The following is a 15,340-nucleotide window of genomic DNA, read 5'->3' as shown; positions in this document are numbered from 1 at the left end:
CTCCTCACTGGTGTTATGCCAATCTTACCCTCTCTCTCTTTTCTCTCCCCCTCTTACTCTCTGATTCACTTCATTTATCATCTTACTCTCTGATTCACTTCATTTATCATCTTTCTCTCTGATTCACTTCATTTATCATCTTACTCTCTGATTCACTTCATTTATCATCTTTCTCTCTGATTCACTTCATTTATCATCTTACTCTCTGATTCACTTCATTTATCATCTTTCTCTCTGATTCACTTCATTTATCATCTTACTCTCTGATTCACTTCATTTATCATCTTACTCTCTGATTCACTTCAATTATCATCTTACTCTCTGATTCACTTCATTTATCATCTTACTCTCTGATTCACTTCATTTATCATCTTTCTCTCTGATTCACTTCATTTATCATCTTACTCTCTGATTCACTTCATTTATCATCTTTCTCTCTGATTCACTTCATTTATCATCTTTCTCTCTGATTCACTTCAATTATCATCTTTCTCTCTGATTCACTTCATTTATCATCTTTCTCTCTGATTCACTTCATTTATCATCTTTCTCTCTGATTCACTTCATTTATCATCTTTCTCTCTTATTCACTTCATTTATCATCTTTCTCTCTTATTCACTTCATTTATCATCTTTCTCTCTGATTCACTTCAATTATCATCTTTCTCTCTGATTCACTTCATTTATTGTCTTTCTCTCTGATTCACTTCATTTATCATCTTTCTCTCTGATTCACTTCATTTATCATCTTTCTCTCTGATTCACTTCATTTATCATCTTACTCTCTGATTCACTTTTTACTGTAGATACAAGGCTTCAGACAAAACTCTTTCCTCCCACAAGTTAATGAGAGTCTGTGTTCAAGGTCGTTTCTCATATTATTATGAAACATATTTTTTTGAAGATGGCCTGAAGGTGATTTTGATGTTGCTTTATGGGAGAAATATTTCATTTTCGAATGAGCCTTTGTCCGATGTTATTCATTCTCAGGACCTTCGTGATTCTATTAGCAGCTTGTTTGATGGGAGCTGTATTCAATAACGCCACAAATCACTCAAAGACACTCCACTCTCACACAACGGAACGGGAGGGGGGGGGTGAAAATATCTTATTTGAGTATTTATGACTCAGCCTCTGGCTATGCATCAATCTCTGTCAGAGCTAACCTTTGGTTACCGTGGCAGCAGTGATTGTGTTTCTGAGTGAAATGTTTTATATAAAAAGACAGGTGTGTGTGTGTGGCAGGACTCAGAGCTGAGAATGTTTCTCCTCACTTCGTTTTGATGATTGACATATATGTATTAATAAAAGTAGAGAGACAGACGGACAGCTAATTAGTGTGTTGTGCTTGCTCTCGTGTTTGTGTGAGAAGCAAAGAGCCTAATGCATTAGAATATATTCTGAGAAGCTTACCTTCTGGCAAGAGTCTTAAGAGTCTACTTTGACCCACAATTGTGTGTGTGTGTGTGTGTGTGTGTGTGTGTGTGTGTGTGTGTGTGTGTGTGTGTGTGTGTGTGTGTGTGTGTGTGTGTGTGTGTGTGTGTGTGTGTGTGTGTGTGTTGGCACGATGATAACCACCTCTATGAAGTTGACCTCATATGTCACATTCAGTGTGTTCTCATTCAATTAGGCTGGTTAATATGTTATAGACTGGTTAATATGTTATAGACTGGTTAATATCTTATAGACTGGTTAATATCTTATAGACTGGTTAATATGTTATAGACTGGTTAATATGTTATAGACTGGTTAATATCTTATAGACTGGTTAATATGTTATAGACTGGTTAATATCTTATAGACTGGTTAATATGTTATAGACTGGTTAATATGTTATAGACTGGTTAATATCTTATAGACTGGTTAATATCTTATAGACTGGTTAATATGTTATAGACTGGTTAATATGTTATAGACTGGTTAATATCTTATAGACTGGTTAATATGTTATAGACTGGTTAATATGTTATAGACTGGTTAATATGTTATAGACTGGTTAATAGGACAAGCAAGCTGTCGATGGATAGGCATTACCTCATCCCCCTGGTCACATGACCAGAAGAGACACGGATGACTCACACATACGGTCACATCTGTGGCCCCTAGCATTCCCTCACCGCTTCCATTACACCACTTTACAACACAGCTGCTCAGATTAGAGTCTCTCTCTCACACACCGTGTCTGAGAAGGGAGTCGCCTCATTGCTTTAGACAGATCCTCAGCTTATTCTCTGTGGAGGTGGTTGGTGTGAGTAAGAGACAGAAAGGTCAGGGTTGTTCCCATTGTCTTCATGTCTTCCTGCTAGCCAGAATTGGGAGAGGGAGCGAGTGAGAGAGGGATAGAGACGGGGGGGGGGCTAGAGAGTGAGGGGGGAGACAGAGGGATAGAGACAGAGAGTGTAATGTTTACTGTTCATTTTTATTGTTTATTTCATTTTTGTTTATTATCTTGTGTTTCCCATGCCAATAAAGCCCTTGAATTGAATAGAGACAGAGGGAGTGAAAGAGAGGTGGAGTAGAGAGACAGATACATAGAAAGGGCTGATGCTACAGACTGAAGGAGCCATCACTGCTACATCTCCCCATGTGAACTGCCTTTTCCAGCCATAGATATTCACTAGTATGAAATCCAGACAGACAGACATGGTCCTCAGACTGACACACTGTCAGGAACATAACAGCCAAATCCCCTGCCTGGTCTCAAGAGCCATCAGCTCTGGGACTTTGTGTGTGCCTGGGACCATGTGTGTGCGCAGCCCTACCATGTGTGTGCGCAGCCCTACCATGTGTGTGCGCAGCCCTATCATGTGTGTGCCTCCATGTATCTATGTCCATGATGTCTGTGTTTCTGACCTAAGAGCTCAGTGACACCAAATCCCTGCTGTACTGGAGGTGTGGGACTGGCAGCTCCCATCTGTAATGTACTGTACTGCAGCTCAGGGACATATATTACTTCTGGTTCCCCAGTGCAGGGGTTCCCAACCTTTTCCCCCATTTTCACATTTAAAATGACATATTAAATAACCAGCAGTAGATTTATTATCATTTAAGGGACCTTAGAAGATGTTGTTGTTTTGAAGGTAATTTCCTGCCATTCTACCTAGTTTTAGGTAGGCTATTTAATCTTAATAATGGAGAAAGAAAATACATTTTAGACCCGATTTCCCCAAATGTTATTCCGCTGCCAAATGGTTTATTATTGTCATTTATATGAACTATCAATTTAATTATACATATTCTCTTTTACAGAAAGTGAATAGATCAATTGATAGCGACAGAGTCACACATTGTAAAAGAGTACTTCCCAAGCAAAGTGTAATTTCTTTGACCCCTGGTCTTTAGAAGGTCCTAGCTCAGCTTCCCATGTACATGAGAAGGTCCTAGCTCAGCTTCCCATGTACATGAGAAAGTCTTAGCTCAGCTTCCCATGTACATTAGAAGGTCCTAGCTCAGCTTCTCATGTGCATTAGAAGGTCCTAGCTCAGCTTCCCATGTGCATTAGAAGGTCCTAGCTCGGCTTCCCATGTGCATTAGAAGGCCCTAGCTCGGCTTCCCATGTGCATTAGAAGGTCCTAGCTCGGCTTCCCATGTGCATTAGAAGGCCCTAGCTCGGCTTCCCATGTGCATTAGAAGGTCCTAGCTCGGCTTCCCATGTGCATTAGAAGGTCCTAGCTCAGCTTCCCATGTGCATTAGAAGGTCCTAGCTCAGCTTCCCATGTGCATTAGAAGGTCCTAGCTCGGCTTCCCATGTGCATTAGAAGGTCCTAGCTCGGTTTCCCATGTGCATTAGAAGGCCCTAGCTCAGCTTCCCATGTGCATTAGAAGGTCCTAGCTCGGCTTCCCATGTGCATTAGAAGGTCCTAGCTCGGCTTCCCATGTGCATTAGAAGGTCCTAGCTCGGTTTCCCATGTGCATTAGAAGGTCCTAGCTCGGCTTCCCATGTGCATTAGAAGGTCCTAGCTCGGCTTCCCATGTGCATTAGAAGGTCCTAGCTCGGCTTCCCATGTGCATTAGAAGATCCTAGCTCAGCTTCCCATGTGCATTAGAAGGTCCTAGCTCAGCTTCCCATGTGCATTAGAAGGTCCTAGCTCAGCTTCCCATGTACATTAGAAGATCCTAGCTCAGCTTCCCATGTGCATTAGAAGGTCCTAGCTCAGCTTCCCATGTGCATTAGAAGGTCCTAGCTCAGCTTCCCATGTACATCAGAGTCACGTCTTAATCTGGTGTTTTACAGCTTGTTTCTAGCCTAAAGCATCACGCATGTATGCCTAGTTTTAGATCTGTAGAAACAATCGCAAATATAAATAACATCAACGTCCCCCGCCACAACATTGGTGCCCCCTGCCCTAGTGTATACTGGAGAATACAGACCCCTACTCCCATGCAGTATGCTAGTCTCTCTGGACCGGTGTAGAATACAGACCCCTACTCCCATGCAGTATGCTAGTCTCTCTGGACTGGTGTAGAATACAGACCCCTACTCCCATGCAGTATGCTAGTCTCTCTGCACCGGTACAGAATACAGACCCCTACTCGCATGCAGTATGCTAGTCTCTCTGGACTGGTGTAGAATACAGACCACTACTCCCATGCAGTATGCTAGTCTCTCTGGACCGGTACATAATACAGACCCCTACTCCCATGCAGTATGCTAGTCTCTCTGGACTGGTGTAGAATACAGACCACTACTCCCATGCAGTATGCTAGTCTCTCTGGACTGGTGTAGAATACAGACCCCTACTCCCATGCAGTATGCTAGTCTCTCTGGACTGGTGTAGAATACAGACCACTACTCCCATGCAGTATGCTAGTCTCTCTGGACTGGTGTAGAATACAGACCCCTACTCCCATGCAGTATGCTAGTCTCTCTGGACTGGTGTAGAATACAGACCACTACTCCCATGCCGTATGCTAGTCTCTCTGGACCGGTGTAGAATACAGACCACTACTCCCATGCAGTATGCTAGTCTCTCTGGACTGGTGTAGAATACAGACCACTACTCCCATGCAGTATGCTAGTCTCTCTGGACCGGTGTAGAATACAGACCACTACTCCCATGCAGTATGCTAGTCTCTCTGGACTGGTGTAGAATACAGACCACTACTCCCATGCAGTATGCTAGTCTCTCTGGACTGGTGTAGAATACAGACCACTACTCCCATGCAGTATGCTAGTCTCTCTGGACCGGTGTAGAATACAGACCACTACTCCCATGCAGTATGCTAGTCTCTCTGGACTGGTGTAGAATACAGACCCCTACTCCCATGCAGTATGCTAGTCTCTCTGGACTGGTGTAGAATACAGACCACTACTCCCATGCAGTATGCTAGTCTCTCTGGACTGGTGTAGAATACAGACCACTACTCCCATGCAGTATGCTAGTCTCTCTGGACTGGTGTAGAATACAGACCACTACTCCCATGCAGTATGCTAGTCTCTCTGGACTGGTGTAGAATACAGACCACTACTCCCATGCAGTATGCTAGTCTCTCTGGACTGGTGTAGAATACAGACCACTACTCCCATGCAGTATGCTAGTCTCTCTGGACTGGTGTAGAATACAGACCACTACTCCCATGCAGTATGCTAGTCTCTCTGGACTGGTGTAGAATACAGACCACTACTCCCATGCAGTATGCTAGTCTCTCTGGACCGGTGTAGAATACAGACCACTACTCCCATGCAGTATGCTAGTCTCTCTGGACTGGTGTAGAATACAGACCACTACTCCCATGCAGTATGCTAGTCTCTCTGGACCGGTGTAGAATACAGACCACTACTCCCATGCAGTATGCTAGTCTCTCTGGACTGGTGTAGAATACAGACCACTACTCCCATGCAGTATGCTAGTCTCTCTGGACTGGTGTAGAATACAGACCACTACTCCCATGCAGTATGCTAGTCTCTCTGGACTGGTGTAGAATACAGACCACTACTCCCATGCAGTATGCTAGTCTCTCTGGACTGGTGTAGAATACAGACCACTACTCCCATGCAGTATGCTAGTCTCTCTGGACTGGTGTAGAATACAGACCACTACTCCCATGCAGTATGCTAGTCTCTCTGGACTGGTGTAGAATACAGACCACTACTCCCATGCAGTATGCTAGTCTCTCTGGACTGGTGTAGAATACAGACCACTACTCCCATGCAGTATGCTAGTCTCTCTGGACTGGTGTAGAATACAGACCACTACTCCCATGCAGTATGCTAGTCTCTCTGGACTGGTGTAGAATACAGACCACTACTCCCATGCAGTATGCTAGTCTCTCTGGACTGGTGTAGAATACAGACCACTACTCCCATGCAGTATGCTAGTCTCTCTGGACTGGTGTAGAATACAGACCACTACTCCCATGCAGTATGCTAGTCTCTCTGGACTGGTGTAGAATACAGACCACTACTCCCATGCAGTATGCTAGTCTCTCTGGACTGGTGTAGAATACAGACCCCTACTCCCATGCAGTATGCTAGTCTCTCTGGACTGGTGTAGAATACAGACCACTACTCCCATGCAGTATGCTAGTCTCTCTGGACTGGTGTAGAATACAGACCCCTACTCCCATGCAGTATGCTAGTCTCTCTGGACTGGTGTAGAATACAGACCCCTACTCCCATGCAGTATGCTAGTCTCTCTGGACTGGTGTAGAATACAGACCACTACTCCCATGCAGTATGCTAGTCTCTCTGGACTGGTGTAGAATACAGACCCCTACTCCCATGCAGTATGCTAGTCTCTCTGGACCGGTGTAGAATACAGACCACTACTCCCATGCAGTATGCTAGTCTCTCTGGACTGGTGTAGAATACAGACCCCTACTCCCATGCAGTATGCTAGTCTCTCTGGACTGGTGTAGAATACAGACCACTACTCCCATGCAGTATGCTAGTCTCTCTGGACTGGTGTAGAATACAGACCACTACTCCCATGCAGTATGCTAGTCTCTCTGGACTGGTGTAGAATACAGACCACTACTCCCATGCAGTATGCTAGTCTCTCTGGACTGGTGTAGAATACAGACCACTACTCCCATGCAGTATGCTAGTCTCTCTGGACTGGTGTAGAATACAGACCCCTACTCCCATGCAGTATGCTAGTCTCTCTGGACTGGTGTAGAATACAGACCCCTACTCCCATGCAGTATGCTAGTCTCTCTGGACTGGTGTAGACCACTGAGCTACAGTCTTTTAATATATCAAAATAATAATATATTCCATTTAGCAGATGCTTTTATCCAAAGCGACACAAAGTCATGCTTTAGATAAAGTCATCTATTTTAGATATGTGTGGTCCCGGGAATCAAACCCACTACCATGGCGCTACGAGCACCGTGCTCTACCAACTGAGCTACAGAGGACTGACCTCCACTCATCTCTGTGTGTCTGTGTGCTTTCAGCCCTGGTCGCTCACCCATCTCTTTTGACCATGAGGTCGTCATGATGAACCATGTCTACAAGGAGCGCTTTCCCAAGGTACCGACCGACCAGGACAAACTCTTTATTCATTTGTTTATTATGACTTATTTGACATCAATACATTCAGAAATGAAATACCTGTAATTAAAATATGAACCATTTTATGACAGTCCTTCAAATGGCTTTTCCATTGTAATATAGCTTACTGTGAGCTGTGTGGTAGGGGCTGTATGTGTGACTCATTTCTACCCCCCTCCTCCTCCAGGCCACGGCTCAAATGGAGGACCGTCTGGCTGACTTCCTGTCGTCCTCGGCCCCTGACAAGGTGATGCCCCTGGCCGACGGGGTCCTCAGCTTCATCCATCACCAGGTCATAGAGCTGTCCAGAGACTGCCTGGTTAAAAGCCGAGAGGGCTGCATCACGTCACGCTACTTTTACGAACTGCAGGAGAACCTGGAGAAACTACTGCAAGATGTAAGTAGACTGTGTTGTTTTCATTTGGGGGATTCTAGCGGTATTTTCTGAGTTTCACCAACATCCATTAGAATTATCTATTAAGTGAAGATATCGTCCAACTCGTGTTAATTTAGATACCGGAGACAGAAATCATGTGAGTCATGTTTGTTCACCCGTCACATATAGTTTCAATAAGGTGCTCACTCATCATCATTAAGTCTGTCAGGAGGCCACTTTGACCCGTTTAGTCCATCAGAAACACATAAACACCCTCCCTCCCTCTCTACATCCCTCCCTCTCTCCATCCCTCCCTCGCTCCATCCCTCCCTCTCTCTCTTTCTGTTTATATGAGGCACAGCCCCCCCACACCTGCCTCCGATATGTTAGTCACAAGATGGGTTGGTGATGTCTGTGTTAGGGTTTCAGGGACATTCCATGGTGTGTGATGTCAGTGATATCTTCATTAGCTCGGGGGGCTGTGACAGTATTGCTCGCAGTGGCCTCGTACCCCCCCCCCCCCCCCCCCAGTCGAAGGTGGGGTGTGTGTCTCCCTTTCCTCTCCCTGATTCTAATTTCACACCCCAGCAGCCAGCGAGGGTGACGGATGACTCTCCCAGACACCCAGGAGGAGGGGTGCACTGAGAGCGAGACGGGGGGACGAAGGGAAGGATGAAGCCATAGAAGGAGGGGTCTGCAGGGAGTTTTCCGGTCTTGGATTGGCTGTTTAAACCATCCCGCGTTAGGGCTTGATGCCTGTTGAAATGTGGTTAGTGTGTGAGAGCGCAGCAGACAGAGTATTAACCCCACGACAACCACACTCTGGCCACATCTGGAGAACGGAACAGAGAGAACGTTGCAGAACAAGAGAGAACAGAGAGAACGTTGTAGCAGAACAAGAGAGAAGAGAGAGAACGTTGTAGCAGAACAAGAGAGAACAGAGAGAACGTTGCAGAACAAGAGAGAACAGAGAGAAGGAGTGCGAGGATGACATCACCTCCAGGGCACTAATTGGGCGACAGGGTTGGGGCGCAGAGCGGAGCGCGGCAGGTGGCGGCGTTATAAACGTGCCGTGGAGAAGATGAGGCGTTGAACAGGTACCCGGAGAGGAGGGATCTGGAAAAACAACATCCCGTTTGTTTTCCTGTTGTTTCATTCTCTGGACAATGTCTGGCGTGTCATGGCAGAGGAGGCTAGAGGAAGAGGAGGTGCTGCAACATGTTCTGGAGCAGAGGCGCTGGAGGAGAGAGTGGAGCACACTCACATGGGATCACAACGCTTTTCCAGTTGAGTCTCAGGTCTTGTCTCCTGTCTGTTTGCAGTTGGGGGGGTGATGTTTGGATTGAGGTCAGGGTGCTGGTCTCTGCTGGATCATCGTGGTTTGTTACAGGTATATCTGTGAGGGACAGGTATGGGATTTGTTCATTAAGTAACCAACGGTAATGTTAACTTTTTTGGCTTGAAAAGGAGCACAGACCTGTTGAAGTATTGTGTCTGGTACACAAATCACTACGATGATTCAGTGTATGATATTTGACACCGTACATTAACGCTCTCTCTCTTGCAGTCAGTGAGTTTGTGTTGTCAGCCAGTGGTGGTCATCAGTGCTCTTCTTCATTGTCTTTTCCCTCTCTGTCTGTCTCTGTCCTGTCAGAGCTCCAGGCCACTACTGTAACCCTCCTCTAGCCAGGCCATCCAATCCACCCCACATAGGGACACCATTAAAAACCTCACAGGAGACCACCTCATCCACCTTAACGTCCACCTCTACCCCAGGCCTCAGTGACCTGTCACCATAGCAACCCCCACCTCTGGCCCCGTGAAGGACCCCAGGGTAACCTCAGCTCAGCACTGTCCATCGGTCACAGTGTGTCATAGGTAGTCCTGTGGCTGGCTGGCCATCGCTCACAGTTACAGCGTCTTACAGGCAGTTTAGAAGACAATCAAATACAGAGACACTGTTCTCTCACACACACACAAACACACACACAAACTATCTCACACACATAGACTGTCTCTCACACACAAACACACACACAAACTATCTCACACACGTAGACTGTTTCTCACACACACATATGCTGTCACACACACACAGTGAGGTTAATTAGCGGCTGTGAGCATGAATGACAGTCCCACTGCTGCCCCATTAGGTAGGAGATCACCCTCTCCCTCCATTCCTCCCTCCATTCCTCCCTCCACCTCTAGCACTTTGCAGCTTTCATATTTATTCATAATTATTCAGGGGTTGATTGGAGCCCCTGGGGCCTCTGCTGCCTGTCTGGTCTGCCTGTCTAGCTACCTGCCTAAAAAAAGTGACCCCAAAAAGTAATTGGGGGAACCTCGGTTGGTAAATGGACCATGATGGGGCCTACTACAAGTTTAGATAGCTGGTCGCTAGACTAACTTTACCAGTCTAAAACATGTTAGCTGACGTGGCTAATTGACTGACTGTCCGTGACTGACATAACAAGAGAGAAACTGTTGATGCATAACCACATGTAGAAATTGCACCTTGTGTATTCTACTATTCTACTGTACCGCTCAACAGTAAGTTGAGACCCTGACTGAGGGGTGGGGGCCGCCAGTTGCCCATGCCTGGTGTAAACTATCTAATCAAACTTTATTTGTCACATGCGCCGATGTCACAAGTGTAGACCTTACTGTGAAATGCACTGTTGGTTAAATCCTTAAACAGTGCAGTTCAAGAAAGAGTTAAGAAAATATTGACTAAATAAACTAAAGTAAAAAATGATAAAAAGTAACACAATAAGAATAACAATAACGAGGCTATATACAGGGGGTACCGGTACCGAGTCAATGTGTCGGGGTACAGGTTAGTCGAGGTCATTTGTACATGTAGGTAGGGGTGAAGTGACTATGCATAGATAATAAACAGCGAGTAGCAGCAGTGTACAAAACAAATGATAGTGTGTAGACTAATAACTATCTTCTAGCCCCTTCAGGTTGTACTGATGGTTGATACCACCGGTGTGCTCTTCTTACTCTGCTGTCCTCTCTGGGTTGATGTCTAGGCTCACGAGCGCTCGGAGAGTGTGGAGGTTACCTTCGTCACCCAGCTGGTTAGGAAGCTAATGATCGTCATCGCTCGCCCTGCACGCCTGTTAGAATGTCTGGTAAGAGGAACATGAGGGGGGAGACGGGGAATATTCTGAGATGTTTCCCAACAATGTTTCCTTCAAATGAATGAAAATCCTAAGTGCTGAGGAAGATAAATTATGAGTGTCTATCAGGGTTTACCGCTGTGAATAATGACTCGTTTTCAAATCCTTTTCTTAATTTTTTCATAAATTGCTTCCGGTTTGCAAGCCAGTCATTTTCCTCCCATAGTTAATACGCCACCTAGTCACTCAGCAAGGGAAATTAAAAAGATGTACTCCTAATTGTGTGGTAACTCAAGCATGCCACTGTATTTACTGTCCTCTGTCCTCAGAGACAGATGCAGCTCACATGAAACAGCCTACAACACATGTTTATGTATCACCCATAAGGGCTTCCATCCATCCAGCCTCCCAGCTCCTTCTCTCCAACAGCCCCAGCAAGCTGCTTCTCTCTGCCCAGCCGGGGCGAGGGGAGTGGGGGTAGAGACGGTGCTTCATCATCCCCCCTCCTCCTTCATGGCTAAGCAGCTGGAACCTTCCCTCCACCTCATCCCTCTCTCTGGAGATGGGAGGGAGGGAATGAGAGAGAGGGAGGAAGGGAATGAGAGAGGGAGGAAGGGAATGAGAGAGAGGGAGGGAATGAGAGGGAGGGAGGGAGGGAGGGATGCTGCCCCAGTGCTCACGTCTGTGTTTTTGACTAATCACATGCAGCCGATGATATGACAACACACAAGATGGGTTTTTACAAATGGATGCACACACAGCTTGAAGAGAGATGGTGGGGTGGAAGGAGGGTAGACTGGGGTGGAGGAGGGTAGATGGGTGGAGGGGGGTAGACTGGGGTGGAGGGGGTAGACTGGGGTGGTGGAGGGTAGACTGGGGTGGTGGGGTGTAGACTGGGGTGGTGGGGGGTAGACTGGGGTGGTGGGGGGTAGACTGGGGTGGTGGGGGGTAGACTGGGGTGGAGGGGAGTAGACTGGGGTGGTGGGGGGTAGACTGGGGTGGAGGGGGTAGACTGTGGTGGTGGAGGGTAGACTGGGGTGGAGTGGGGTAGACTGGGGTGGAGTGGGGTAGACTGGGGTGGAGTGGGAGTAGACGGTGGGGGGGGGTAGACGGTGGGGGTAGACTGGGGTGGTGGAGGGTAGACTGGGGTGGCGGGGTGTAGACTGGGGTGGTGGGGGGTAGACTGGGGTGGTGGGGGGTAACTGGGGTGGTGGGGTGTAGCTGGGGTGGTGGGGGGTAGACTGGGGTGGTGGGGTGTAGCTGGGGTGGTGGGGGGTAGACTGGGGTGGTGGGGTGTAGACTGGAGTGGTGGAGGGTAGACTGGGTTGGTGGAGGGGGTAGACTGTGGTGGAGGGGAGTAGACTGGGGTGGAGGGGAGTAGACTGGGGTGGAGGGGAGTAGACTAGGGTGGTGGAGGGGGTAGACTGGGGTGGAGGGGAGTAGACTGGGGTGGAGGGGAGTAGACTAGGGTGGTGGAGGGGGTAGACTGGGGTGGAGGGGAGTAGACTGGGGTGGAGGGGAGTAGACTGGGGTGGAGGGGAGTAGACTAGGGTGGTGGAGGGGGTAGACTGGGGTGGAGGGGAGTATACTGGGGTGGAGGGGAGTAGACTGGGGTGGAGGGGGTAGACTGGGGTGGAGGGGGTAGACTGGGGTGGTGGAGGGTAGACTGGGGTGGAGTGGGGTAGACTGGGGTGGAGTGGGGTGGAGTGGGAGTAGACGGTGGGGGGGGGTAGACGGTGGGGGTAGACGGGGGTAGACTGGGGTGGTGGAGGGTAGACTGGGGTGGTGGGGTGTAGACTGGGGTGGTGGGGGGTAGACTGGGGTGGTGGGGGGTAGACTGGGGTGGTGGGGTGTAGCTGGGGTGGTGGGGGGTAGACTGGGGTGGTGGGGTGTAGCTGGGGTGGTGGGGGGTAGACTGGGGTGGTGGGGGGTAGCTGGGGTGGTGGGGTGTAGACTGGAGTGGTGGAGGGTAGACTGGGTTGGTGGAGGGGGTAGACTGGGGTGGTGGAGGGTAGACTGGGGTGGAGGGGAGTAGACTAGGGTGGTGGAGGGGGTAGACTGGGGTGGAGGGGAGTAGACTGGGGTGGAGGGGAGTAGACTGGGGTGGAGGGGAGTAGACTAGGGTGGTGGAGGGGATAGACTGGGGTGGAGGGGAGTAGACTAGGGTGGTGGAGGGGGTAGACTGGGGTGGAGGGGAGTAGACTAGGGTGGTGGAGGGGGTAGACTGGGGTGGAGGGGAGTAGACTGGGGTGGAGGGGAGTAGACTAGGGTGGTGGAGGGGGTAGACTGGGGTGGAGGGGAGTAGACTAGGGTGGTGGGGGGTAAACTGGGGTGGAGTGGGGTAAACTGGGGTGGAAGGGAGTAGACTAGGGTGGAGGGGAGTAGACTGGGGTGGAGGGGAGTAGACTGGGGTGGAGGGGAGTAGACTAGGGTGGTGGAGGGGGGTAGACTAGGGTGGAGGGGAGTAGACTAGGGTGGTGGGGGGTAAACTGGGGCGGAGTGGGGTAAACGGGGGTGGTGTGGGGTAAACTGGGGTGGTGTGGGGTAAACTGGGGTGGTGGGGGGTAAACTGGGGTGGATGGGGGTAAACTGGGGTGGAGGGGGCCTAGACGGGTGGAGGAGGGTAAACTGGGGTGGAGGGCGGTAGACGGGTGGAGGAGGGTAGACTGGGGTGGTGGGGGTTAGACTGAGAGAGCCTCTGTCTTTGTCAGAGGACAAGGAAACAAAGGATTGTTCACCTACAGTACAGTGCTGCTATCCGATGTTGTTCACCTACAGTACAGTGCTGCTATCCGATGTTGTTCACCTACAGTACAGTGCTGCTATCCGATGTTGTTCACCTACAGTACAGTGCTGCTATCCGATGTTGTTCACCTACAGTACAGTGCTGCTATCCGATGTTGTTCACCTACAGTACAGTGCTGCTATCCGATGTTGTTCACCTACAGTACAGTGTCCAATGTTGTGTATTATTTTGTAATCCATTACCTCTTTTTGACATGTTCAGGTTCCCCCTCAGGTTGAGCCACTACAAACACACACACATTCCAACCTCTATTGCGTTGGCTGATTTTAACACACTCTTCTCTACCTCCCCCCTTCCTTTTCTCTCCCTCATCCACATTCTACCCCACCCCCCTTCACTCTACCCCCCCCCCCCCCGGTCTGCAGGAGTTTGACCCAGAGGAGTTCTACCATCTTTTAGAAGCAGCAGAGGGCCATGCCAAGGAGGGCCAGGGCATCAAGTCAGACATCCCCCGTTACATCATCAGCCAGCTGGGTCTCACCAGAGATCCTCTGAAGGAGATGGCGCAGCTGAGCAGCTACGACAGTGGGAACCCAGACACACCAGAGACAGACGACGCTGTGGATAGTCGAGGGCCCACCGTGCCTGTAGTAGCTCCCCCTAAAACCAAAGCCCCACGGGAGGAGGACTTTGAGAACATCAAGCTCATCAGCAACGGGGCCTATGGGTAAGACATAGCGAGAGAGACAGAGCGACAGACAGAGAGACAAACTTGTACCTAAATAAGACCTTAGATTGACTCCACGGGATCGGTGTGTGTGCCCCCCCCTTCTCTCTCTCTCTCTCACTCGCTCTCTCTCTCCTCCCTGGCCCTCCCCTTCTATCTCTCTCTCTCTGCAGTGCTGTGTTTCTGGTGCGCCACAAGGAGACCCGTCAACGTTTTGCCATGAAGAAGATCAACAAGCAGAACCTCATCCTGAGGAACCAGATCCAGCAGGCCTTCGTAGAGAGAGACATCCTGACCTTCGCTGAGAACCCCTTCGTGGTCTCAATGTTCTGCTCCTTCGAGACACGCAGACACCTCTGTATGGTCATGGAGTATGTGGAGGGTAAGGGCTGATCATACATGAATGGGGGTGTATACTGACTGTCTCTACCCTGACTAGGATGTGAATGGGGGTGTATACTGACTGTCTCTACCCTGACTGATATGTGAATGGGGGTGTATCCTGACTGTCTCTACCCTGACTAGGAAGTGAATGGGGGTGTATACTGACTGTCTACCCTGACTAGGAAGTGAATGGGGGTGTATACTGACTGTCTACCCTGACTAGGATGTGAATGGGGGTGTATCCTGACTGTCTCTACCCTGACTAGGAAGTGAATGAGGGTGTATCCTGACTGTCTCTACCCTGACTAATATGTGAATGGGGGTGTATCCTGACTGTCTCTACCCTGACTAGGAAGTGAATGAGGGTGTATCCTGACTGTCTCTACCCTGACTAGGAAGTGAATGAGGGTGTATCCTGACGGTCTCTACCCTGACTAGGAAGTGAATGGGGGTGTATACTGACTGTCTACCCTGACTAGGATGTGAA

At 48.9% G+C, this 15,340-nt stretch overlaps 1 protein-coding gene across 5 annotated transcripts in view; it reads left to right on the top strand.

Annotated features, from left to right (window-relative positions):
- The window catches only part of mast2 (microtubule associated serine/threonine kinase 2), a 297,943-nt gene that overhangs the window by 269,254 nt on the left and 13,349 nt on the right, over nucleotides 1–15,340 (top strand). For all 5 annotated transcript variants that reach the window (XM_071346358.1, XM_071346357.1, XM_071346355.1 and 2 more), the window contains 5 exons: nucleotides 7,399–7,474; nucleotides 7,683–7,892; nucleotides 10,907–11,008; nucleotides 14,168–14,469; nucleotides 14,643–14,851. In XM_071346358.1, coding sequence (XP_071202459.1) covers nucleotides 7,399–7,474; nucleotides 7,683–7,892; nucleotides 10,907–11,008; nucleotides 14,168–14,469; nucleotides 14,643–14,851 — 899 coding nt within the window. The remainder of the gene's footprint in view (nucleotides 1–7,398; nucleotides 7,475–7,682; nucleotides 7,893–10,906; nucleotides 11,009–14,167; nucleotides 14,470–14,642; nucleotides 14,852–15,340) is intronic.

This window comes from Salvelinus alpinus, chromosome 16, assembly GCF_045679555.1.
Source record: "Salvelinus alpinus chromosome 16, SLU_Salpinus.1, whole genome shotgun sequence".
Taxonomy (NCBI): domain Eukaryota; kingdom Metazoa; phylum Chordata; class Actinopteri; order Salmoniformes; family Salmonidae; genus Salvelinus; species Salvelinus alpinus.
The sequence above is the reverse complement of the archived record's forward strand: the minus strand, read 5'-3'. Positions and strand labels throughout refer to the sequence as shown.